The following is a 25,864-nucleotide window of genomic DNA, read 5'->3' on the forward strand; positions in this document are numbered from 1 at the left end:
TGTGACAATTCTGTACTGGCAATGTTTGTATGTTCATTATTTGTTTGAGTTCATTATATAAGGACATTGCAATGACACTTGCTGCTGCTGCTCCTGTATCTAACATTACTTCTACTTCATAACTACCAATCATAACTCGTGTTATAGCCTGAATAATCTTATTTGTTTTACTGGTACTATTAAAATCTACATCCTGATATAATTCTTTTTCTATTTTCTTACTGTCATCATATCGGAGAAAACAAATCGTCGGTTCCGTTGCGCTCTGCTCCCTATTGACCGTAACTCGAGCGCTTAGCTCGGTCGCAGTGGTGTACATGTTCCGCTTTTAACCCGCCCATGCTTGCCCGGTGGCGAGGCGGGCAGGCCGCCGCGCCTTGTCAACAGAACGGGCAGGCTGCTTCACTCGCAGCCAAGCCAAGCAGAACCCAACCCGGGCGGGCTGTGGGAAACTTGCTTGCCTGCCCCATATTACTGCTGAGCTGCGCTACGCAGCCGTTTAGTCTGCGCGCGTCATTGTAGTAATATGAACGTTAATTAAAAGTTTTTATTTTACCTGGGCACCAAAAGACAAACCCCAACATTATATATATATTAATTTAAGGTCAAAAAATATTGGGTTTTATTTGTACATTCTTCCTTTATGCGTATATTTCGGGCTTATTATCTATATAAATAAAAATGAATTGCCAAATGCGTTGATAAGCGTAAAACTCGAGAACGGCTGGACCAATTCGGCTATTTTTTTTTTTTTTTTTTGCTGTGTTCGTAATTCTCAGGACAAGGTTTTTATGAAATAAATTTTTTGGAAAATCGACCGAAAAATTGGAAAATTTGGGAAAAACTGAAAATGCGTTTTCATTGTGTCCGTGTGTTTGTATTGCATACAATCTTGAAGAAATTTTGCACACTATACCTTGAAACCAAGAGGAGGGTCACAGTCTACATAAAATTTCGTAGGGTGCATGGCAGAGGCTACTTTACCTAACGGAATTCGACAAATTGTATGTTTTTATTCCGATCTTGATGAAATTTGGCACACTTGGTATTCAAAGCAGGATGAAGGGCGCTGTCTGCTTAAAATTCTGAATGGTGCATGGCGGAGGGTACTTTACTTACGCACTTCTACACCAACCTACAGTTTTATTCCGATCTTGAAGAAATTTTGCACACTTGACCATCAAGAGGAACATCACTGTCTACATAATATTTCGGACAGTGCATGGAATAGAGTACCTTAAAAAAGATTTGGACATCGTTTGCGGGTTACCATGAAATCCTTCTCCCTCTATACTGCTAAATGGTCTCAGGTCCTTAGCACAGATTTCGATGCACTTTTCGGCCACTAAATCTCTGTAATCTTTCAAGATATTTACGGAGTGAGGGAACTGCTTGTCAAATTTGCACATGTCGTAACATACTCGAGGTTCCCGAATAAGTACTTAAAAGCTTTTTACATAGTTTGCATTGAGACACACCTACCAATTTATTTGAAGCGGCCTCATAAACACACTAAAACGTTTCCCATGCGGCACTTGTGCTCTGTTTCGTTACCAGCATGTATTCGCCAGTTGTCAATTTTTTTTAATCTCACTAAAATTTGACCTATTCATTGTGCTGCCTCCACCGTTGCGATAAATGAACTGCGGGCTAACTACCTGGCTACTCTAGTCACGGTAGCTTGACAGCGCAACCTGTTGTCAGGCGCAGCAAGCTGAGCGGGTCCCGTGAAGCTTGGCAGGCCTGCGGGAAGCCAGGTAGCCCGGGCTTGCGGGAGCCCAAGTCGGCTGCATTACCCGCTATGCCTCAGTACACGCGCACTCTTGCGTGTACGTCGAGGCAGGCTGACCTGCATGAATGGTTGCAGAGGAGCTAGGGGCAAGCAGGCTGCAAGGGGAATTTGTACACCTCTAGTCGGTCGTCGTTCGTTTTCCGGCAAATTCGGTTGTTGCTGCGGGTTGGGTTCATTGCCCAACTCAATAATATTTACATTTCTGTCGCGCGTCACCCAAGTATCAGCTGTTTGTTTGTTGACATTACCCCGCGTCGCATTGGGAGTTCCGTTAGGTACAAATTGAGGGTTGCTGTATTGCACGTGTCGTGGCGGTTGTCCATTGTGATTTCCCCATACATTATTTCGCCCATGACTGTAACTGGTATTGTCATTACTGTTATTCCTGCAATACATGTTTGGATGTTGTTTCTCTGAAAATATCCTGGATGGTACCTGTTATCCTCTCTTCTTTGAACTCTATAATTTCGGTTCCTTCTTCTGTTGTTATTTTGAATATAACTGTTATTGTTCTGATTGTAATTACTGTTCGGATAACCATTATAGTAATAATTACTGTTTCCTTGCCAATGCTGCGAGTTGTTTCTCCTAATATTGAATGGATTTGTCCCAGTGTAGTGTGAATTGTTTCTTTGAGTGTTTTGTTGTGGTGTCGGAGGCGGATTCCAATAGCCTCTGTCATTTCTGTTGTGCGTACGCGAATCGCTTGGATGGATCGGATACAATTGATTGAAATTCCTGATGTCATCTCTGTAAACAACATCTATCTCATCAACATAACTGAAAAAATTATTTGTTGTCCTCGGACACTCCTATTAATTTGTCACGGTAAGGAAATGGTAAGTGGCTTTTAAGTGTTCTAATTACATCTGGTAAATCTGCTGGTTTTGTCCAATATAATGTTTTGTCTAGATAGCGTTCAAAGTATTGTCGTAAAGTCTCTTTCTTCGGGTTGTAAATTTCTGGATTGTATACTTCTCGTTTTAAACTTTGCTGTTCTGTGATCGACCAGAATTCCTCAAGAAATGCTTGTTCAAACTGTTCAAATGTTAAACATCTTGTTTTAATTGCTGCTCCCCACTTAGCTGCTCTTCCACATAACAAATTTGTAACATATCGAATTTTGTCGGGTTCTAACCAATGTCTCGGGAAAATACCATCAAAAGAGCGGATGAAAACAATCGGATGCACTTTGTCTTTCTCATCACATGAAAATGTCTGAAAGTATCCATGTCGTACTAATGTTTCATCAGCTACTCCCGATGGTATTATGGGTCCTGTATTTTGTGTCAAACTGTGCATAGTATGTGGTGATGTCTGATAGTAATTTTGATCTTGTGGTAGCATTGAAAATGGTTCATTGGGATTTGTATCACTCATTGGTAATTCTATTTTCAGCTGTGTGCTGGGTCTAGCATTATTATGATTCTCATTTATGTTTTGGTTGTCTGTTATGGGTTTTGGTATCACTGACGAACTTGGTATTACATTCTCTTTAAGTTTACGTACCTCTTTCTGAATATTATCTGTTTCTCCCTTTACTTGTTCCTTTGTCTTATCTAAAATGATCTGTGTCATTGTCTCAAACTTCTCATCTAAATAATCATCACATAATTTGCATTCATGTACAAGTTTTTCTGCTAGAGTTGTCATTCTTTAAAGATGCTACATCTGCTCTGTCTTCAAGCTTTTCTAACTTTTCCTGTAAGGGTTTCTGCTCCAATGTTACATCATTTAATCTGTCTGAAAGGTCTGTAATCGTCAGGTCTAAGTGTTCTTGGTTTGTTTTTACGGAATTGTGTGACTGTCGTAATTCGTCAACTTGGGTACTGGTTTTCTGTTGTTCAAAAACTACTGTTAACAATTTCTCATTACATCGTTGTCAGTCAGTTTTTGTCTCGTCACTGAATTCCACAAATACCTTTTCTTGTCTCGTAACCTTGTCTGATAAGTCAGTAAATTTCCTTCCAAGACTACTGGTGGTTTCTGTCAAGTCGGCAATTTTTCTCGATTGTTTTTCAAAATTTTGTTTTATGTCCCCTGTCAGTTCATCGAATTTAGTGTCAAATCTTTTGTCTAAAGTGTCAAATTTTCTGTTTTGGTCACCAAGTAACTTCAGAATCTGGTTGAGCATGTCAGAGTCCTGTGTCTTACTTTCGTCATCTTTCCGTGTCTGATTGATGTCTGGTTCTGAAGTTGACGTTGTCAATGTCACGTTTTGTCGCGTAGTACTCACTCTCCATTCGCCTGTATATCTGTTTAAATATAGGGGTTGTTGTCTTAATCGATCCGGTAAAATTGTGTATTGAACATCCTCCCTATTAAGTTCAATATTCATTTGACTGTCGGACATGTTTTGCAATGTGTCACTTTCACTAAGCTCGTCCGCGGAAACAATTTCTACGCGTGTAGTGTCCATCTTGCGATTTTCATAATTAATTGCAAATAAAATTTTCCAATGGTAAAATTTTTTTTTTAATATGATATGTTGAAATCTGAAATTTCTCTTATGGAAATGGATATTTCTATATGATTTCTAATTAGAAATTGAATTATTAAATTGGCACTGAAATTTCCCTCTCACAAATAAATGACTGTGAATATGCTCTTCACTTATCATTTGCAATAATAGTAGTAAATCAATTTTAACTACAATTTGAAAAAATAATTTCGAAATAAATGGATCGGAATAAAGGAAGTACAGATGGCTGCTTGAAACTGGAAAAAATGTAAATTGCTGTACTCACCATTTTTTTTTCAGTCTTATGTTGCAAATGTAGCGTCAAATATACAGTTTTCAATCCAAAAATTTTCTTTCGCGTCCGTGCAAATTATTTTATGGAACGTTATCCTTTTCTCCTTTTTTTTTTACCAAATTAATTTCCTCAACATGAAAATGAAAATTAACACAAATTAATAACAGGGAAAACAATATTGTTGTAAATTTCATGCACGTAACATTACAATTGAAATGAATGAGACTTAGTCCAAATTCATTTTCTGATGCCCAAAATTTATAATAACTGCACTTGTATCAAATCCAAACTGCACTTGTATCAAATCCGAAGATTGCAAGTCCTGTCACCAGGACGCCAATTGTAGTGTTACCTTTTTATTTATCTTCTCCTCATTATCTAATGAAAGAATATCGCTTTGTAATGTAATTTTAATTTTCACCAAAAGCACATTCAACACATCGCGGAAAAAAAATACGTCTTTCGTATCCAGACAAGAGAGAGATAGACATCCCTTAGTTCTTAAAAACAAAAAAACTACGCAAAAAAAAGAAAGAACAAAATTATTTATAAAATCGGTCGCTGGCGCAGCGCTCTTCTGCGTGAGCGATCGTAAATTATAACTATGTGGAAGTCAAAGTACCATTACAGGGTTCACAAGCACCTTTATTCTCCATCCATTCTTTTCTGAAGAGAATACACCAAGAAGGCCTGTCAAGTGTACTGTGACATCTACATGTTATCGAGGCCTCCTTTTACAGCATGTGTGATTCCTGTTTTGTAAAAGTGCAACTGCGTGGAAACCACTGTTTTCATGCCGGATGGGACAATACCTCATGTTGCTCACTCTGTGAAAGATCATCTTAATGCAGCCTTCCATGAACATGTTATCTCCAGAGGTTTTCCATATGCATGGCTTGCGAGATCACGTGATATGAATCCATATGACTTTTTCTCTGAGTATATCTAAAAGAACACATTTACTGGGGGCTTTTTTGGTCTGTACTTGATCTGAAAGCCAGTATACAGGAGCATGTTGCTCAGATTCCACTGGAACCGATGCAAGCAACTGTTGATCCCATTGTTTTGCAGATGCAGCATCTTGTCGATGTCTTGGGTGATCATATTGAACAAATTGTGTAAGCAGCGGTTAATAATAAAATCAATATTATGACTTTCTTAATTGTTTGACCCTTTCTGTTTATGTCCCTTTACTAATGCATTTCATATGGAAACATTTCTATACTTATTTTCTACATTCACAGTACCAGATTTGCATCTGGTGGCCAAAATTGGAACCTAATTTTTTCTGGCATAAATCAGTTCTACATTAATGCATTAGAATATCTACCAAGTTTGAACGTCATATGATAATTACACCCCACATTGGACCCTGTGAATAGCTGCATTTTAATTATAATCACACAGTATTTGGACATAAGAGTAAACTATGAATTCAATTTAGATGAAGAACCTACAGTGTGCCTGTGTGACACATTTTTCTTATGGACAGATCAGTGTTCTTATTAAAATATTAATAATAAATTTGAGAGGGTTATAAAATGAAAGCAGGCAAAAACCTATTACTAAAGTCATAAGAAGAAAATGTTAACTTTCATTATATTGTTGAAGATAGGGAAGTATTAATTGCACTTGTTAAAAACATCCTATATGTGCATTACTGAATATGTAAAAATTTAAATCTCTGTGACTTGTGGTGAGATCATCGTCTAAGTAGGGGAATATGTTTTGTTATGTATGTAGCTCTATGTCTGTCTTGTTCACACTTGTGAACTGTTAACAAGTTAATGATTTAATATTTATGAGTGCCCAACTGTTACATTCAGCTGTTGTATTCAGCTTGTAGCTAGTCATCTTCAGGGACAAGTGCATCCAAGGTGGTGGGATGCTCACTATGCAAGAGGAATTTCCTGTGAGGACGTTTGTTCTCACTCCATCTGTTGTTGCCCCATGTCAGAGAAGTGCACTGGCCCTGGAGCAAGAGCCACAGACCACAATATTGATAGTGATTGAAGAAAACAAATGAACATTTTAAATGTATTCATTTTCTACTAGTTTACTCATGTTGAGCCCGCAGGGATGGTCTGAAGTGATTACTTAGGAAAAGAAGAACTTCTTAGCCAAGAGTTCGAAGTTATGTTAAAGCACCTTACTTCTGTCACTATTCCAGAGTGCAGAAAAGATGTCCGAGAGATTAACATAGTCAATTCAGGAACTTCATCAAACTAAATACTATTAAATAACTATAGATCAGTAGAAAATCAAAAGTATGAAAAATCAACATTGTCAAAATTGGGAACATTGCCGTGCTTCCTAACACAAACAAACTATCTTCCAGTCATTTTGGTGCACCAACAACATCCAAAGAAACAAGAGAACATGGTAGTCAGACTTGATGCTTTGTCAGCTATTAGTACTAACAGATCATTCCATGATCCAGAGTAAACTTATGTGAAGAAAACACTTCTGCTGGTCTTTCAAAATTTGGCAAGTTGGTGGTAAGTTGTAGCCCAAAAGTTGCTTGCTATGGGGTAAGGTGGGATCCCTTCCTTATACATTTGCCAAGAGCCTTTGTAGAATCGGCACCATAGTGCAAAGGCCCTGTATGATCTTTGGAGGGTACTATCTCCTGGTAGAATATCATCTCACTATATTTGTGACAATTGCATTTTTTGTATTATGATACCTCTCGTCTTCTCTCTCTCTCTCTCTCTCTCTCTCTCTCTCTCTCTCTCTCTCTCTCTCTCTCTCTCTCTCCGCCTGTCTCTTCTGGCCTTTATTCTCCATTTCTTGCAGAGCATCCAACATTATTTGAACATCATACAGACATTTTATCAGTACTCATTTCTGCATTCACTTGATATCTTGTTGAAACATCTCCCATAAAGAGATATTGGGGAAAACTGCACAGCCATTTGTTAGTATAGAAACAAAATACAGTAAAACCAAAAATATGCTCTATTGTTTTCTAACTTGTTGAAGTAAAACTGGCAACAAAATCAAATTTTACAGATACATAAATGTTACAGCATGGTAGATGTAGAGTTGCAGACAGGCACAGTGAAAAGACTGTCACACATTTATCTTTCAGCCAGAGCCTTCTTTAGACAGACAACACACACACACACACACACACACACACACACACACACACACACACACACACACACACACACACACACACATTCATAAAAGCAAGGAACCTCACGTGCACATGAACATCATTTCCACCAGCTCAGAAAACAGGCCATTAAAGATGGTGGTCATGTGTGACTGAGGCATACTTGCTTGTATAAATGTGTGTGTGCCTTCTTCCTAAAGAAGGCTTTTGCTGGAAGCTAAAAGTGTAACAATCTTTTCATTGTACTTGCCTGCAGCTCAGTTTGCAACCTTTATGGTGAGTAGCAATCTACCATGTTCCTAATATTTTTGGTATTCCAAACTGTAATTTCCATTGTTTGACATTACCTTACAGCATGATACTATCTATAACTGTAACTTTTCTGCAGTTTTTAGTGTATACAGAATTCAAAATATTGTAATAATAATCTGTTCCATTACACACATTTTTCTCATTGAAGAACTATTTAAATTTCATATCTTCCTTTGTTAAAATATATATCTCCCATATATTTTACTCAAATGAATTTTCAGGTAACTGAAGATCTAGTAAAAGGACTGTCATTTGGAAAGTATTTTAATATGCAAGATGATGAAGTTTCTCAGTGGTATGAGGAAATTTTAAACTTTGATGATATCCAAACAACTGCTGAAAGAGTGATTGAGAAATATAATGAAGAGCATGAAATAAAAATGGATATAGTCTTATTCAGGTTCTTACTCTATTTCTATTTCTAACATGTTGATTTCAGATGGTAGTAACATACATGATTTAAGGATTTTTTAATTAATTTATAACTGTTAATTAACCTCAGTGTTCTGTCTATTCTATCTTTCACTTGGCTGGTCTCCTCCCTGACTATTGCATATTGTATATTAAAATGTTACTTAATTCTCAGCCACACTTATAAATTTGTCTTCTCTATGGTTCAGACTCTCCTTCCCTCCTTTGTTTCTTTCCAGCTTTATTTGTCATCCTCTAAGCTGACTGCACATTTTGCAAAAAAAAAAGCAAAAAAAAAAAAAAAAAAAAAAAAAAAAAAAAAAAAAAAAAAAAAAAAAAAAAAAAAAAATGGGGGGGGGGGGGACTACACCTACACCATTACCACAATACAGTTTGTAATTACTCCATTTTTATTTTGATTTACTCATTCATTTACTGTAGTATATTTGTCTCATTTACTTATAAAAATCAATTTTGCAATTGCTTTTTATGTTAGAATGTCAATTGTTTGAGTACTACGACAATACTTTCTACTTTTTCGTTTCCTTGTTCCCTATAACTATTGTATAAAGCATAATGTGGTTTTGAATCTCACTTTTCATTAATATGTTCTGTTTTTAAAATTATTTTTCATTTAAAAGGTATGTTAAACATATAAATGTAAATAACTGCTCAGGTAATTTGCTGACTATGTCATTGGTTTTTGAGAGCTGTCTCGGTCACGTTATAGTGTAAAAGATGAACTGATAGGTGGATTCAACAGTACCATTTCCCTGCCAGTGCCTGCAACACATCTGCAATAATTATACAGTCGCAATGGACAGCTGAGCACTATGCTCCAGTCATACAAGCAGATTCTGGGGATTACGCCCATCTACTCAAACAGTTTCTGGCTGTGACGTGGCCCCCAGGAGCACTCAAAGAAGTATGTCTTAATGCCTTACATTATATCAAGACCACAGATGGCCCACCAGTCTGTTGCCTCCCTCAGCATCTAGTGCCCTAATGGTTAGGTATTGCAGAAGCAGAATTTGTCGTTATGCTGAGAGAAGGGATCCTACAACCACATAGTAGTCCTTGTTCATCTTTGCTACACCTCATGCCTAAGAAAAGCAGCACCTGTGTGGTAATTACTGAGCTTTCAATGTCCAAACAGTATCAGATTGATATCCTTTGCCTCTACTGTGTAACTACAATTATGTGCTACAATATGCGACGATTTGTACTGTATTGGACTGTGCTAAGGCATATACACTGGTAGCAGCTGCAGAGGAGACATTCTGAAAACAGCAGTTGTCACCACTTTTGGCTTATTTGAAAGCAAGTACATGATATCCAGCTTGAGAAATGCCACACAATCCTGGCAATTTTTTATCAACTCAGTATTGCAAGAACTGTGTCATGCTGTTTCGCGTATCTAGTTGATGTTTTAATTTTTTCGTCAACTGCAGAACAACACGAACAACATCTGTTACAAGTTTTAGATTGGTTCAACAAATATGGGGTAGTGTTAAATGCAGGCAAATGCGTGTTTGGACAGTCACTGATTGATTTTTTAGGACACAGAATCTCATCTAAAGACTCGCTTCCCCTACCAGAACCATGCTGCAAATCACACACTGTTGCACAGCTCATGAGCTACATCTGTTTCTTGGTATGATCAATTTCTACCATCGACATCTGCTACACTCTGCTGAATACAAGAACCACTCACTGTGGAACCAAGGGAACTTCACTGATTCTGTGATCCAATGACATGAGTTCAGCCTCTGAAGCAGCAAAACACAGTATAGCAGATGCAGCACTCCTCACTCACTATGAAATGGATGTGGTCCACTTGCATTAGTAGTGGATGTGAGCCAGACAGCGATTGGAGCCATGCTGCAGCAATTACACAAAGGTGCTTGGCAGCCTTTGGCACTTCACTCACACAAGCTCTCAACATTTGTGGAGTGCATATGATCATGAACTCCTTGCAATATACAAGGCAGTAAAATACTTTTGACCTCAGCTGGAAGCAAGAGAATTGACTGTTGTCACTGATCATAAGCTATTGACGTATGCATTCAGACAGAATAACAACAACCGTTCACCGCACCAGCACAACCAACTACTACTGTTTATTGCACAGTTCAGTACTGACATCAGATATGTCAACATTGTGGTAGTGGATTGTATGATGACACTTGCCCGCTTTTTTTCTTTGTTGATTGCCCTCAGTGTCGATGTAATGGCTGAAAAATTAGGGGGTGTAAGTGCAACTACTGTCTACTGTAAATGATTTAGCCGACAGCAGCACAGTTGTATTTCACAGCAGTTTACTTTCAGTTTACTTTTCACAATCTCCCCCCCCCCCTCCCTCCCCCATCCCATGTACACTTTTAATATATGCCCAGTGTACTATCGTTTAAATTTTCTATAAGCCTCATTAATAGTTTGCAGGTGAACATCCACATACTGCTAAAATAGTTTACTGTTGAACATCTATGGGCAGTAAAAGCCTAAGCACCTGGTTCACAGTCTTTCAAATAAATTGAACAGACACTCTCATTGCTTTAACACACAGCCTATTGGTGTAACTCTTACTTCACTGTTAAGTTGATGCATTGCTGTCATTCTAACCAACATACGTTCCTCGTCTGAAACTTGGCCATGGACTGACTGTCTCATGACCGAAACTCAGGTTCTTATATATCATCACAATAATAGGTGCTGAAACTACACATTGTTCAAATTTAAATTTATATAAATTACAATTAAAATTTAACACATTAAATTAACTGAATACTTAGTTCCTTTTAACAGTTTCTTCTAATACAAGCCGGCCAGGGTGGCTGAGCAGTTCTAGGTGCTACAGTCTGGAACCGCACGACCGCTATGGTCAGAGGTTCAAATCCTGTCTCAGGCATGGATGTGTGTGATGTCCTTAGGCTATCTAGGTTTAGGTAGTTCTAAGTTCTAGGGAACTGATGATCTCAGAAGTTAAATCCCATAGTGCTCAGAGCCATTTGAACCATTCTAATACAAGGTTTAGGTCGAATTATTTGTTTGAATAATGAAATTAACATATATAGTTCTGCAAAAAATACTTTTGACAAAACTGGAAATTACTTTGGAGTTAATGAAGGGCTGGCTTTACTAACACGTTTTCGAATAGAGGCAAATAGATACTTAAAGAATACTAGCATTTCGTCTTCCAAATGTTTACAATTATTACGGAATTTTTTATTTGTTTATAAGTCAACAATTGAATTTAAGTTATGAAACAATTATTGATTTCACCCTATAACAAAAGATACTAATTAGGAATAGTCAAAACAAATTAGAAAATAAATTACATACATAAAACTAAGCACAAATTTAGATCTGGTGTCACATTCTTTAAAACTGGGGGCCAACCTTTCTCTTTTATGGAAATGCAGATTATACTCAGATAAGTTAATGTTAATTAGTCAAAATTGAACAAATGAATTTTAAGAGGGCAGATGGAAAAACAACAGAGGAAGTGAAAAATATCCTAGCTTGCTTCGTCACAATTGCCTATCCCATGCTTCTGCCATTATGAACAACTCTTTCATGGAACTCGCCAAGGCACAAAAAACAGATCAAAAATTTTTAACTGTCTCAACAATCCAGAGGCAACAATTGAGCCAAAGTAAGTAGGCAAATCAGGTTCCAATGTCAAACTTTATTAAGATCTCTCAATCAGGAAAACAAGACAGTTCTTACCTTCACAGTTTCATAATCTGCTTTTGACAAATTACACAGTTTAAGTCATCCTGGTGTAAGGACAATAGTCCACTTCATTTTGCACCAATCTGTGTGGCCTGGAGTGAAAAAAGACTGCTGAGAATGGGCATGTACTTGCATAAAATGTCAACAAATCAAGATACATCATCACATTCATGTGCCAATTGGAAATTGGACATCGTAGGTCCAGTGCCTCCTTCCAATGGACAGAGATACATTCTAACAATGATTTATTGCCTGACATGCTGGCCTGAGGCAACTCTGATAGACAATATAACTAAAGAAACCATAGCTTCCGTGTTTACTTCAGCCTGGATTGCTCACTTTAGCTGCCCATTACATGTGACGACAGATGGAGGCTGCCAATTTGAGTCTGAACTATTCTTTCAATTAACCAAGTCCTGCAGCACAGTGCACCACTGGACTACTACTTACCATCCACTTAGCAATGGTTTAGTTGAGCCCTAGCATTGCACAATCAAGGTAGTGATCATGTTCCATTGATCAGACTGGACTACTGCATTACTGATGATTTTGCTGGGTCTCCAGATGGTGTACAAATCTGACTTAGAAGCTTCACCCACAGCAACAGTGTACAGCAAAACACTGTACCTTCCTAAAGAATTTACCAAAGCACCAGTGCCACAGACAGCTAGTTAGGATCACAATGACTTTAGAGATAAGCTCAGGGAACACATCGCTTGACTTTGCCCTCCCCAAGTTTTGATATGTGGCATTCCTGCTACCTATTTTCATCATGATTTAGTGTCCTGCAGTCTCATCATGCTCTGAACAGAAAGCATCAGACCTTCCCTACAACTGCCATACACAAGGCTGCACAAGGTGCTGAAACGAGGAGCACACTTCTTTGAAATACTGCTAAATGGAAAACTGTCTACAGTGTCAGTTGATAGTGTGAAACCAACCAGCTTGCATTCCACATGAGGATCCTGCTTACAACTATCCATGACCACAACTTCATGCTCAATCACTGGCACCTCCTACTTCTGTCGCATAACTGCCCCCAGCTGTTGTAGAATCGCCTCTGATGATCACAGAACTGCCTCCTGCTGATCCAGTACCACCATCATCTCGCACATCGAGATGAGGCAGCATGTGCACCTCCATTTTGCATTACCTGGACAGTGTTCCACTTCTGCCAAGGGGGCTACTGTAGTGAAAAAAGCTCACTTTCCATCAGTGCAGTGAAGTGTTGCATGTGTTGTGCATGAGTGTGGTTTTGTTTACATCCCGGCTGTCAGTGGGCTTTCTGTGCCAGCCACGAAGGGTGCTGCAATCAGCACTGAATATTTCACAACCATCATGGAGAACATATTCTGTGTTGAGAAATATAGTTCTGTTGTTATTTTCTAGTCATTTACTATTTGTGGTAGTTATGCTGAGTAAAGTAACATTCTTCTCAGAGATACATTTATCTATGTACAATTGTGTACTTATCTGATCTGTGTTCACTAATTCTTGCATGCCACCTCATTCCTCTGGTTCACACAAATAAAGTTTTGTTCTGCTAGGTTCCAGTGATAATTTCTTGTGCCTTCAGGATATTAACAAACTCGTTATCACTAAAAGACTGTATTGAGTGACTAATACTGTACTACACTGATGAGAATAAGCTTTCCATCACATGCACATGTTAAAGAAATCAAAAGTTATGTCTTGGATTGTTAAATGTTACAATGCCATGATCGAAGAAAACTGTCTTTTATTTTATATGAAACATTGCATACTGACCATAAATTTCCAATTTGTTTTATAGTATTAGTTTCATTTCAGGTCTGCATTAGAACATCTCATCCACCTGTGCCGGATTATGGTTACTCCATGCAGTAACTGTCTTCTTATTGGAGTTGGAGGCACATCTCGTCAGACCTTAGTACGTCTTGGTGCTGTCATAGTTGGAAATATTTATTTTCAACCAACCATCTCGAAAGACTATGGTAAGTATTGTGAGCATATAAATGTTTGTAAAAAAAATTTAAAGGGTATCAGAGAACCTGTCAAGGGACTGTGTGTGGGGATGGGGGTGTAGGGGGGGGGGAGGGAGGAGGGGCTGGAATGGGGTGTGGTAGCAGGGGAGGAGGGTAACAAATCAAAATAAATATTTATAAAAGTTGGGACATGTCGAAAGAATAATGAGAATGATATACGCTCATAACCACAATATTATGTGCAAATGATTATAAATTCAATAAAAATGTGCTTACATGCAGTAGTTTCCATATTGTTCTGTGTACCTTTGTAACATGTATCATAATCAGTTAACTGTAAATTAAGTAATTTATATACGAGGGCAGTTCAATAAGTAATGCAACACATTTTTTTTTCTGAAACAGGGGTTGTTTCATTCAGCATTGAAATACACCAGGTTATTCCCCAATCTTTTAGCTACACAACACTATTTTTCAATGTAATCTCCATTCAATGCTACGGCCTTACGCCACCTTGAAATGAGGGCCTGTATGCCTGCACGGTACCATTCCACTGGTCGATGTCGGAGCCAACGTCATACTGCATCAATAACTTCTTCACCATCCGCGTAGTGCCTCCCACGGATTGCGTCCTTCATTGGGCCAAACATATGGAAATCCGACGGTGCGAGATCGGGGCTGTAGGGTGCATGAGGAAGAACAGTCCACTGAAGTTTTGTGAGCTCCTCTCGGGTGCGAAGACTTGTGTGAGATCTTGCGTTGTCATCAAGAAGGAGAAGTTCGTTCAGATTTTTGTGCCTACGAACACGCTGAAGTCGTTTCTTCAATTTCTGAAGAGTAGCACAATACACTTCAGAGTTGATCGTTTGACCATGGGGAAGGACATCGAGCAGAATAACCCCTTCAGCGTCCCAGAAGACTGTAACCGTGACTTTACCGGCTGAGGGTATGGCTTTAAACTTTTTCTTGGTAGGGGAGTGGGTGTGGCGCCACTCCATTGATTGCCGTTTTGTTTCAGGTTCAAAGTGAAGAACCCATGTTTCATCGCCTGTAACAATCTTTGACAAGAAATTGTCACCCTCAGCCACATGACGAGCAAGCAATTCCGCACAGATGGTTCTCCTTTGCTCTTTATGGTGTTCGGTTAGACAACGAGGGACGCAGTGGGAACAAACCTTTGAATATTCCAACTGGTGAACAATTGTGACAGCACTACCAACAGAGATGTCAAGTTGAGCACTGAGTTGTTTGATGGTGATCCGTCGATCATCTCGAACGAGTGTGTTCGCACGCTCCGCCATTGCAGGAGTCACAGCTGTGCACGGCCGGCCCGCACACGGGAGATCAGACAGTCTTGCTTGACCTTGCGGCGATGATGACACACGCTTTGCCCAACGACTCACCGTGCTTTTGTCCACTGCCAGATCACCGTAGACATTCTGCAAGCACCTATGAATATCTGAGATGCCCTGGTTTTCCGCCAAAAGAAACTCGATCACTGCCCGTTGTTTGCAACGCACATCCATTACAGACGCCATTTTAACAGCTCCGTACAGCGCTGCCACCTGTCGGAAATCAATGAAACTACACGAGACGAGGTGTCTGTGTATCAATATAAGCTGGACTACAGCGTTATCTTTGCAAGTTTATTAGAGTAAGTACCAGCTTTCATTGTCTGTCCAAGCCAGAAATGCTGCCTCCATTAATTACATTCTTCACCAAAGGAATTTCAGCTGCTTCTTTCATGACCAAGTAACATAATGGTGGAGACAGTACTAGAATTTCAACATTTTCATTCCACATAGAATGATGGTTGTTGCTTTAGTGCTGTGCCACAACTGATTTATTGGCTTCAAAGAGCAGGGTCTACCTATTGTTGCCTGCATCTTTTATAGACTGTGGTTCATCTGCCAGATGTGAAAATGCCAAACTCACAGGCCTCTTGTAACCCCTAACCTTTTGGAGTATCAGCTCAATTTTCACAGAACCCAAAAGTGCTGCTATCTTCAGTGAAGGGTGATAAATCACTTTAACTTTGTGCTTGGTGAGGGCCCAACTTATTGTTGATGCCAGGCTTCCTGCATATGGCAGGAAGACATGGATTTAAATCTATCTACAGATTTAAATTTATCTATTCTTCTTCATTCCTTATGCCCATCTTATGTTTATTCATAGTGCCTTACACACCTGTTGTGGAAGATGACCATTTACTTAAAAACTCCCTTTGAAAGTTCCATTACATCCTGACTGCTGCTTGCTTCAGCAGCACCTTGTGTTCTGTGAACCAAAGTGCTGAGAACATTTGTCATTTTGGAAGAATGAAATGAAACGAAATGAAATGATCGTATGAAATTGTTGGCCGGGAAGTCTCATTTGGGTTCGGCTGCCATGTGCAAGTCTTATTTAAGTCAGCGCCACATTGGGAAACTTGCAGCCAATGATGAGGATGAAGTGATGATGAGGACAACACAACACCCAGTCTACGAGTGGGGAAAATCTCCAACTCGGCCAGGAATCGAACCCAGGCCCAGTGCATGGGAGGCAAGCACGTTACCACCCAGCTAAGCAGGCAGACATTTTGGAACAATAAAAGCAGGTAATTGCAAGTAGATATAAGCCATTATGAGTCAGCTTCTGATGAACTGCATGTCCCAAGGTGCAACAATCTTTGCAACTAACTAAAACTTCCAAAAATGGAAGTCAACCCTTCTTTTCAGTTTCTGTTGTGCACTGAATTTTTCTGTGGTAGAACTTAGATGGTTTAAAAATTCTTGTATTTATCACCACCATGCATCACATTATAGAAGTTGCATAATATCTCCTAACTGCTGTGGGTTTCAAGCTAGCAGATTCCAGCATCTTTTGTACAAAGTCCTCCACAAATAAATTGGTCCTAAAGGGTGAAAAAGGAGTACCCGTGGGGACACTGTCAGCCTGTTACAGCCCAATAAATTGGCTGTGACTGAGTTTTTCATCACAAGTGGTCACTATATGTGTTATAAAAATGTCAAAATTCATCATTTTAGGGTGTTATTAAAAAAAAAGTTAGAGTATGTTGTGTGTTTGCTGTGTTGAAGTAGTTGAAGATATAAAGATATGAAATTTCATTGTTTTTGGGCTTATGTGCAGTTTATGTGAAATTTGGGAAAGAAACTTGAATCTGCATTATGGGAAGTCAGACTGAAAAAGTTGTAACTGTTCTAGTGCAATTATAGTCAGAATCTGTTATGAAATAGCATGAAAACATATATAGTTTAGTAACCAAAAAATGATGACGTGAAATGAACATAACTGTTGTCTCGTTGTGGGAGAAAGTTTCAGCTGTGGAGGATAGTTCTCACACAAAAGGAATCAACAGATGATTAAAAATGAAGGTTATATTAAGATCAGTTGCTATGAATGTTGTTTCTTCATTCATAGTATGTGCTGTGTTGTTGTGGGTGAGGTATATTAATTATATGCAGAGCACATTTCCATTAGGCTTAATATAATGATCTTTATGATACTGTGGAGTTATGTAGAGGCTATGGACAAGTAGTTTGTGAGGTTTATGGTTTTGTGATGAGGCTTACGAAGTGTATATTGGAGATATAAAGATGAAGTTTTGTGATGTACGGTACTCTGTGACATTTATGATAATTATGATAATGTTAGGATGAAGTTGTGTTAGGGACTTACAGATGTTCTGATTTTATAATGTAAATGGAAAGAGTTGAAGGGGAAAGAAGACAAATGAAGGAAAAGGACTGGAGAGGTTTAGGGAAAGGAGTATAGTTCAGAAAAGACACCCAGAACCTCCAGTCAGGGGAGACTTACCGGACGATTGTGTTATAATAATTAAAAAAATTTAAAGGATAATACAATTGCATTATTAGAAATGTTCTGCTTGCACAAATTTAGGCTATTTGGACTTCCTCTCTTACATTTCAATTGTAGATGCAGGCAGCCAACTTCAAGGACACCATTGTATGTCAAAAAAATGAAGAAAATCCTCCTTACTTGGCTCTAACTTCACATCAATAAAAATACTTAATACTGTTGTTTTGTCTTCTCTTATTCATACACATGTATAATACATAACAAAACCAAGTACACCACATAAAAGTACATCAAATTTCATACAAGATGCATGTGTTAAACATTTAATTTTCTCATAAGGGGGGAGGGAACAAAGCAAAAGTTATGGAAAATGACTTCTGCAACCTACAGCCAAGTGACCCATCCCTACCTGTCTATCTTTCATTGGCAGTATTATTACAATCTATTATGCTTAAAAGAGGTTTTGCATGAACCAATAATAAAGCATATTTGATGAAAGCATTAACAAACTATATTTACGACATACTAAGTACATGAGACTGAATGGAAAGATAAATACACACATCAAAACAATTTTCGCAGCACCCTGGTTCCCAGAACTCCTAAAGATAGACGTTGACTGTGGATATTGTATCATGTATTCCACCAGGAAGGAGGTACACAGCTCGTGTTGTTTGTAGTTCCACCATGCCGAGACGGTCACCATGGTTCAATTGTGTCTGCATTGTTACTTTGTGCCAGGAAGGGCTCTCAACAAGGGAAGTGCCCAGGCACCTCGGAGTGAACAAAAGCGATGTTATTCAGACATGGAGGAGATATAAAGAGACAGGAACTGTCGATTATATGCCTTGCACATGTCTTGGCAGAACCCTGACAGCAATGCTACCATCTCGAATAATGCTTTTTGTACTCACACAGGACATCGTGTTACAACCCAAACTGTGCACAATAGGCTGCATGATGCACAACTTCACTCCCGCCATCCATGGCGAGCTCCATCTGTGCAACCACAACACCATGCAGCACAGTACTGATGGGCCCAATAATATGCTGATGGACTGCTCAGAATTGGCATCACGTTCTCTTCACCAGTGAGTGTCTCATATGCCTTCAACCAGACAATTGTCAGTCAAGTAAAGTAAAGTAAAGATGTGTATGGAGGCAACCTGGTCAGGCTGAACACCTTAGACACACTGTCCAGTGAGTGCAGCAAGGTGGAGATTCCCTGTTGTTTTGGGTTGGCATTATGTGGGGCTGATGTACACCACTGGTGGTTATGGAAGGTTCCGTAACAGCTGTACAATACGTGAATGCCATCCTCCGACTGATAGTGCAGTCATATCGGCAGTATGTTGGTGAGGCATTCATCTTGATGAATAACAATTCACGCTCACATTGTGCACATCTTGTGAATGACTTTCTTCAGGATAATGACATCACTCGACTAGAGTGGCCAACATGTTCTCCAGACATGAACCCTATCTTAAATGGCTGGGATAGATTGAAAAGGGCTATTGAAGGATGACGTGACCTACCAATCACTCTGAGGGATCTACACCGAATTACCATTGAGGAGTGGGACAATCTGGACCAACAGTGCCTTGATGAACTTGTGGATAGTATACCACAATGAATACAGGCATACATCAATGCAAGAGGATGTTCTGTTGGGTATTAGAGGTACCAGTGAGTACAGCATTCTGGATCACCACTTCTGAAGGTCTCACTGTATGGTGGTAGAACATGAATGTGTGGTTTTCATGAGCAATAAAAAGGGCGGAAATGATGTTTATGCCGATCTCTATTCCAATTTTCTGTACAGGTTCCGGAACTCTCAGAACTGAGGTGATGCAAAACTTTCTTTGATGTGTGTATGAAATCTGTATGTAATAATGTACATGTGTCATGATATGTATGAATGTCAATTCCAGGATTGGTTCATCACTTTGAGTAGGTTCTCCATCTGGAAAAGAAAAAGTGTTTTGTGATAAAATGTGGATACAGAAGACAGATAAATTGTGAAGTGAACTATCGATGTAGGAAGAAATACCTCTACTGATGTCATGAACACAGTCCATTCGTTTGGCTGTTGGTGGCCCAGCCAGTGTTTCTTGGGCACTAGAAGTCCCACACAAAGGGTCTTGGCAGTGGAAAGTCCAGAAAGAATGTCAGGGTTTGTGGAAGGACCAGGCTGAAGTTTTTACTGATCTTCAACTGAAAAAACTGTGACTCCATGTTTAACATTACTTTAGAGAAAACTTGATTAGAGAAGATGCATAATACAGTAAAACATTACATTATCCTCTGTTGCTCCAATTGCTTCAAACAGTGTTATTGCAAGGGGGGCATCTTCATCTTCTGTATAAAAACTGTTGTAGATGTTGGAGCAGGACCTTTCACATTGCTGGTACAGTTCCTTGCAGAACAGTTGTGATCATCTACTCCCACACTGCCATTGGCAACCTATTTTGCATTTTCAGGATGGAAGATGAAAAAAGCCTTTCAGGAGGTGTGGTGTTAGTGCGGGAGACAACCCTTTTTTGTCAACTTCCACTTCCACCATGAGGCTCTTAATCGAAGTAGTACAGTATATGTGATTGATGGGGACCTTCCTTTTTTCTTTCTTTCTTTCTTTTTTTCATTTTTTTTCCCCACAAATTCATGTGGTCAAGTGGGCATATCTTCATACAAAATTTGTGAGTCATCTACCCATTATGTACAAAGTAAGTACAATTAAACTGCAACAACTGGTGTTCAATGACCAAGCAACATTGCCTGGGTCACCGACAGCCAAACAGAGACAAATGAAGAAACTGCAATCGTTATATCAGTACAGGTATTTCTTCATACATTGCTAGCTCACTGTACAATTTATCTGTCTTTTGTATCCTTCTATCACTAAAAGCCTTTTTTTTCTTTCCTACATGGTGAACCTACTGAAATCCCGGAATCAACATAACACTCATTTCATGACACATGTACATTACTACTTACAGATTTCATATTTATCTTTCTTTTCAGCGTTTGGTACCTAATCTCTTTTAATTTTAATTTGTTGATGTTTTCATCAAACATGCTTCCCCCCAATTAATTCAAATGTCTTTTAATGCTTTTAGTCTCAACAACATAAAAAAACTAATTTCAAAATTTTTCACTAAATTGGGCTTACCATCATAGTAAGCACTTTGGAACCACTGGAACTCACAGATTTCAAGCACCCAACATTTCACACTCTTTCTGGAAACAATCTCACACCTTGAAGCATCAATCAACTCATGATGCCTAAAACAAATTGTAATTCTAAATAAGAAGAAAAAAAACAGCTAAAAATTTAATAAATTTATACTGTTCCAGGACTTTCATTTTGAAACCATTCATAACAGCAGTAGTTACAACTCAAGTCTACATTTCAATTACTTAGATACGCTTTCTCTGAATGTCAGTGATCTCTTTAATGTGATCACTATATATATATATATAAGAAAACCTCATGTCAATCTCTTACAGTCATTTAGCATGACCTCCATGCTGACTGATAATTTGAATGCTGTAAGTGACTGCTTCACATTCACAGAAGTACCTTAGAGTACCACTAGATGTTTCCATGTTTTGCAACAGCATCAGCGGTTTCATGCAAAAGGCACTGGTACTTAAGAAATTAATAACCAATGGTATTCAAAGGGTTAAGCATAGTACACTGAATGACTAGCACTGATAAGAGATAGGCATGTGAGAAGGTTTTTGTTTGGCTGCGGGATGCATAAGGTATGTTTCATAATTTTCACTTTTCTCCATCCTCCCTTATGAGGAAATTAAATTTTACAGGCCTCTCTTGCAGGAAATTTAATGTATTTCATGTGTTGTGGGTTTTTTGTAGATAACATGTATATTTTTGAAGTTGTAAGGGGTGAGAGTAGGCATTTTTGACATTTCTGCAGAAGGGCCAAAATATCGCTACCTTCAGCATGGTTCAAATGGCTCTGAGCACTATGGGACTTAACATCTGTGGTCATCAGTCCCCTAGAACTTAGAACTACTTAAACCTAACTAACCTAAGGACATCACACACATCCATGCCAGAGGCAGGATTCGAACCTGCGACCATAGCAGACGCGCGGTTCCGAACTGAGCGCCTAGAACCGCGAGACCACCGTGGCCGGCTACCTTCAGCATGCTCTAGAGCTGATACTGCAAGTCAGAACAATCCTGACTCATGTATTTTGTAGGAAACTCTGTCTAATTTTGTATAGATTAATCATCTATGAAAAACACATAGATTTTGATATATAAGAGAAAAACTGAAAAAAGTGCAAAAAATCAAGATTTTTTGTGTTCTTTGTTGTGAAGTCAAGTTTGTACAAGGCAGCAAACATGAAATTAGGATTCAGCACCCCAGAAAACATGTAGAACTGTTGATGAATAAGCTTCTACAGTTTTCATATGGGAACACTAACTGACTGGAGTAATTTGCAAGTGAAACAGGAAAGGAAATGGCTAATGGGAATGGAAATGGAAGGAAATGGCTAATAGTAATATTTGATACCCCCACCTTGCATCATATGGTTGCTTGAGGATTGTGTATGTAGATGCAGATGTAGATGTAGATTTATATGTAGTGATTATGAGGTCACATTTCTGTCCTTGAGGATAGACTTGTGTTCTTGTCCTCTGAGATTATTACAATCATTAGTTATATATGACCACAGAGATCAATTGAAACTGCCACTTTCAGTTTGATAAACCATTTCTTAAATGCAGTGGACAACCACAGAAATATCTCAGGTTTATTCTTGGACCTAACAAAAGCTTTTGATGTGATTGATCATTCTATACTCCTGATGAAACTTCAATGGTATGGTGTAAGAGGTGTGCCAAATCAATGGATTAAATCATTTTTGGAATACCGCTCTCAGGAAACTGAAAGTAAGTACATGGAAGGAAATGAACTCTAGGTACACCTTTCAGAACCATGTGGACTAAGTCATGGTGTTCCACAGGGCTCCATTTTAGGTCCCTTTCTTTCTTTTTGGTCTACATTAATGATTTCCCATCACACGTTAGGGATTCTGAACCTGTACTGTTTGCAGATGACACCAGTCTATTGATTGAAAGGAATAAAGAAGAAAATCTTACTGCATCTGCAAAAGATATTACAAAAGGAGTGTCTGAATGGCTTACCAGAAACAGGCTAATAGTTAATCCCCAAAAAATGGTAGTCATTAATTTCCACACTGATCAAAATAAAAATCTGGCACAACCTGTAATATGTATAGATAACCAAAATGTTAGTGCTGTCAATGAAACTAAATTTCTTGGGATTCATATCCTGGAAAATCTTAAATGGAGCACTCATATCACAGCCCTAAATTCAAAATTAGCAAAAACGAGCTATGTAGTAAGAATTCTCTGTAACACTACTAGTGCAGAAACAGTTAGGGTTGTATACTTTGCTTGTGTACATTCAATACTGAAGTACGGTATCATTTTCTGGGGAAATGTACATCAGGCCATAACAGTTTCACAGGAAACAAAAGGCAATTATAAGAATAACGAAACAAGTGAGCAGCAGAAAATCATGCAAACCTTTCTTTAAAGATCTAAAGATCCTACCCCTGCTCTGCATTTATAAACTGGAAGTAGTCACACATGTCAAGAAAAGCATACTGAGAAAAGAAAACCTTTTTCCTGAAAACAAAAGTGTCCATGATTACAGTACCAGGTCAGACAGCGACATACATGTTAATCATTGTAACACCACATATGCCAAAAAGGTGTATATCATGCAGGAACAAAACTTTACAACAGATTACCAAGACATATAAAATCTCTTCCTGAACTACAAAGCTTTAAAAAGTCTGTGACATCCTACCTTCTGAAAACTGCTGCTATTCAATCTCACAGTATCTTATGCAAGATAAAATGTAATTTGTATCTTTAATTGTAGAAATAAGTTATAAATATACAGTATTTCAAAAATTTGTAATTATTAACTGTATAGATCCAATTTGTCATAAAAATTTATAAAATGTATGTTTGACATTTGAGAAACCAATAGCTAAAAGGGTTTTCTGTCCAATATCCTGTGTAAAATATATGTACTGAAAAAGAGATTTATATGGACATATAAATAAATAAATAAAAAACATGCATTATTTGTTCAATGTCTTAAGAATTCTAACCAGTTTAACTGAACTACTTCTTTTGCTTGTAATGGTAGTTCGAACTAATGTATATCAACTCTAAAATACAGGCCTTGAAGAGTGGCGATCTGACTTGAAATACTGTTTGGTTGAAAGTGGTGGACATAATAAAGAAGTAACCCTTATGTTCAGTGATTATCAGATAAAATATGAAGACTTTCTAGAAGACTTAAACTGTCTTGTCAGCACAGGAGAAGTTCCCAATATGTTTACAAGAATTGAAAAACAAGAGATTTTAGATGTAAGTATAGTTGAAAGTAAATTCAAATGTATTCTGATACTGTAACATCATTGTAACAGTTTTAGCATTTTGCATTTGGCTGTTAATGGGATTTATTGCGTAAGTAGAAAGCATACAGTGAAATGGTACAACTATTTCATTCCCAAGGTGGCTTTTTCCCCATGTAGCAGTGCCATTAACATTCACCCAAATGTACTCATTTCAGTTTTAGTACATTTTCTAGTCTTTTCACCAGTACTTCCAATTTAACCTCATAGATCCTCCCAATATTGAATTGCATATTGTATTTTTTTTTCCACATCTTCTATCTGTTTATTCTTCCTCAAAAATCATAAACTGACCTTATGACTATTTGAGTAAGCATACATACTCACAAGATGTTTACAAATTAGTTTACATCTTCCTGAAAAGTTCTGTATTGTGTGAAATTTTAGTAACAAGTGAATTCCGATAGCAGTTTTTTTTTTAACTGTAATGAGTGAATAAATGACTATTATCATGGGAAGATATAGCACCTGCTCAATCCTCATGCTGTAATATGTTCAAGCAAGTTGGTATAATGACTACAACACCTCAGTACATATGCACCTTGAACTGATTTTTCATAAATAACCCCGCTGTATATGAAACAAGTTAACACTGCTATCTCCACTCTGAGCTGAGGCATTTGATAGTCATACAAAAGAGGATAAAAGATGCTTGTGAAGTAACAGAATGAGACAGCACATAACAAGGAGTGTGGTACAATGATGTTGTAGTAACTGATACTAACTTCCAATGTATGCAGAACTTAATGAGCACCTCTCGTAACAATATTGGTTGACAGAATTATTGAAAGTGAGGCACCTGGATTTAAATAATAATGAAACATAGTAAAATTATGACAAAATGTAGTTTTTATTTGAGAATGTCTGTAACAAATGTCAAAACTTGTTTTTACAAAACTTGTAACAGAAATCTGATTATAATTATGGTACAGATATATCTAACAGTCTCTAACATTTTGACGAAATGAGGAGCGGTGCGAAACTGGATTGCATTCACAATTCAAACCTCTCTCTCATCAGTTGACTTACATGACAGGTCTAACTGATCCTCTTCTCTGGATAATCAGCTACATCACTCTCCCAAAAACTTCTTCTCAGAAGGCAATTGCTGGATATAGGAATTTAAAAGACTCTGCTTTTGAAATAATTGGGTACTCGTAGAAAACTTTCAGTTCAATGATGGTATATTTTCACTTCAACAGGAAGCCATTTTACCATTTCTTGCTTAAAAATGTAAACTCTGTTAAGCCAACTGAGTCATCAAACATTAGACTATATTGATATACATTTATATCATGGTTGGTTTAATAACCACCTCTAGTGAATCCCATACATGAAGTAAGTAAAAGTCTCTATTCAATACATGCTTCATCTGTCTCTTTAATAATTATCACAGTACCATAAACCACAGAATATTACACAAACACTTGTTGTCCTTTTAATACAGCTTCCAAGGCATGATTGGC

The 25,864-nt window shown here is 38.1% G+C and overlaps 1 protein-coding gene across 1 annotated transcript in view; it reads left to right on the forward strand.

Annotated features, from left to right (window-relative positions):
* LOC126188699 (dynein axonemal heavy chain 7-like) overlaps window positions 1–25,864 on the forward strand; it is a 337,765-nt gene that overhangs the window by 17,392 nt on the left and 294,509 nt on the right. The window contains exons 3-5 of the mRNA XM_049930307.1: window positions 8,203–8,381; window positions 13,937–14,100; window positions 24,161–24,351. Coding sequence (XP_049786264.1) covers window positions 8,203–8,381; window positions 13,937–14,100; window positions 24,161–24,351 — 534 coding nt within the window. The remainder of the gene's footprint in view (window positions 1–8,202; window positions 8,382–13,936; window positions 14,101–24,160; window positions 24,352–25,864) is intronic.

Source organism: Schistocerca cancellata, chromosome 5, assembly GCF_023864275.1.
Source record: "Schistocerca cancellata isolate TAMUIC-IGC-003103 chromosome 5, iqSchCanc2.1, whole genome shotgun sequence".
Classification (NCBI taxonomy): domain Eukaryota; kingdom Metazoa; phylum Arthropoda; class Insecta; order Orthoptera; family Acrididae; genus Schistocerca; species Schistocerca cancellata.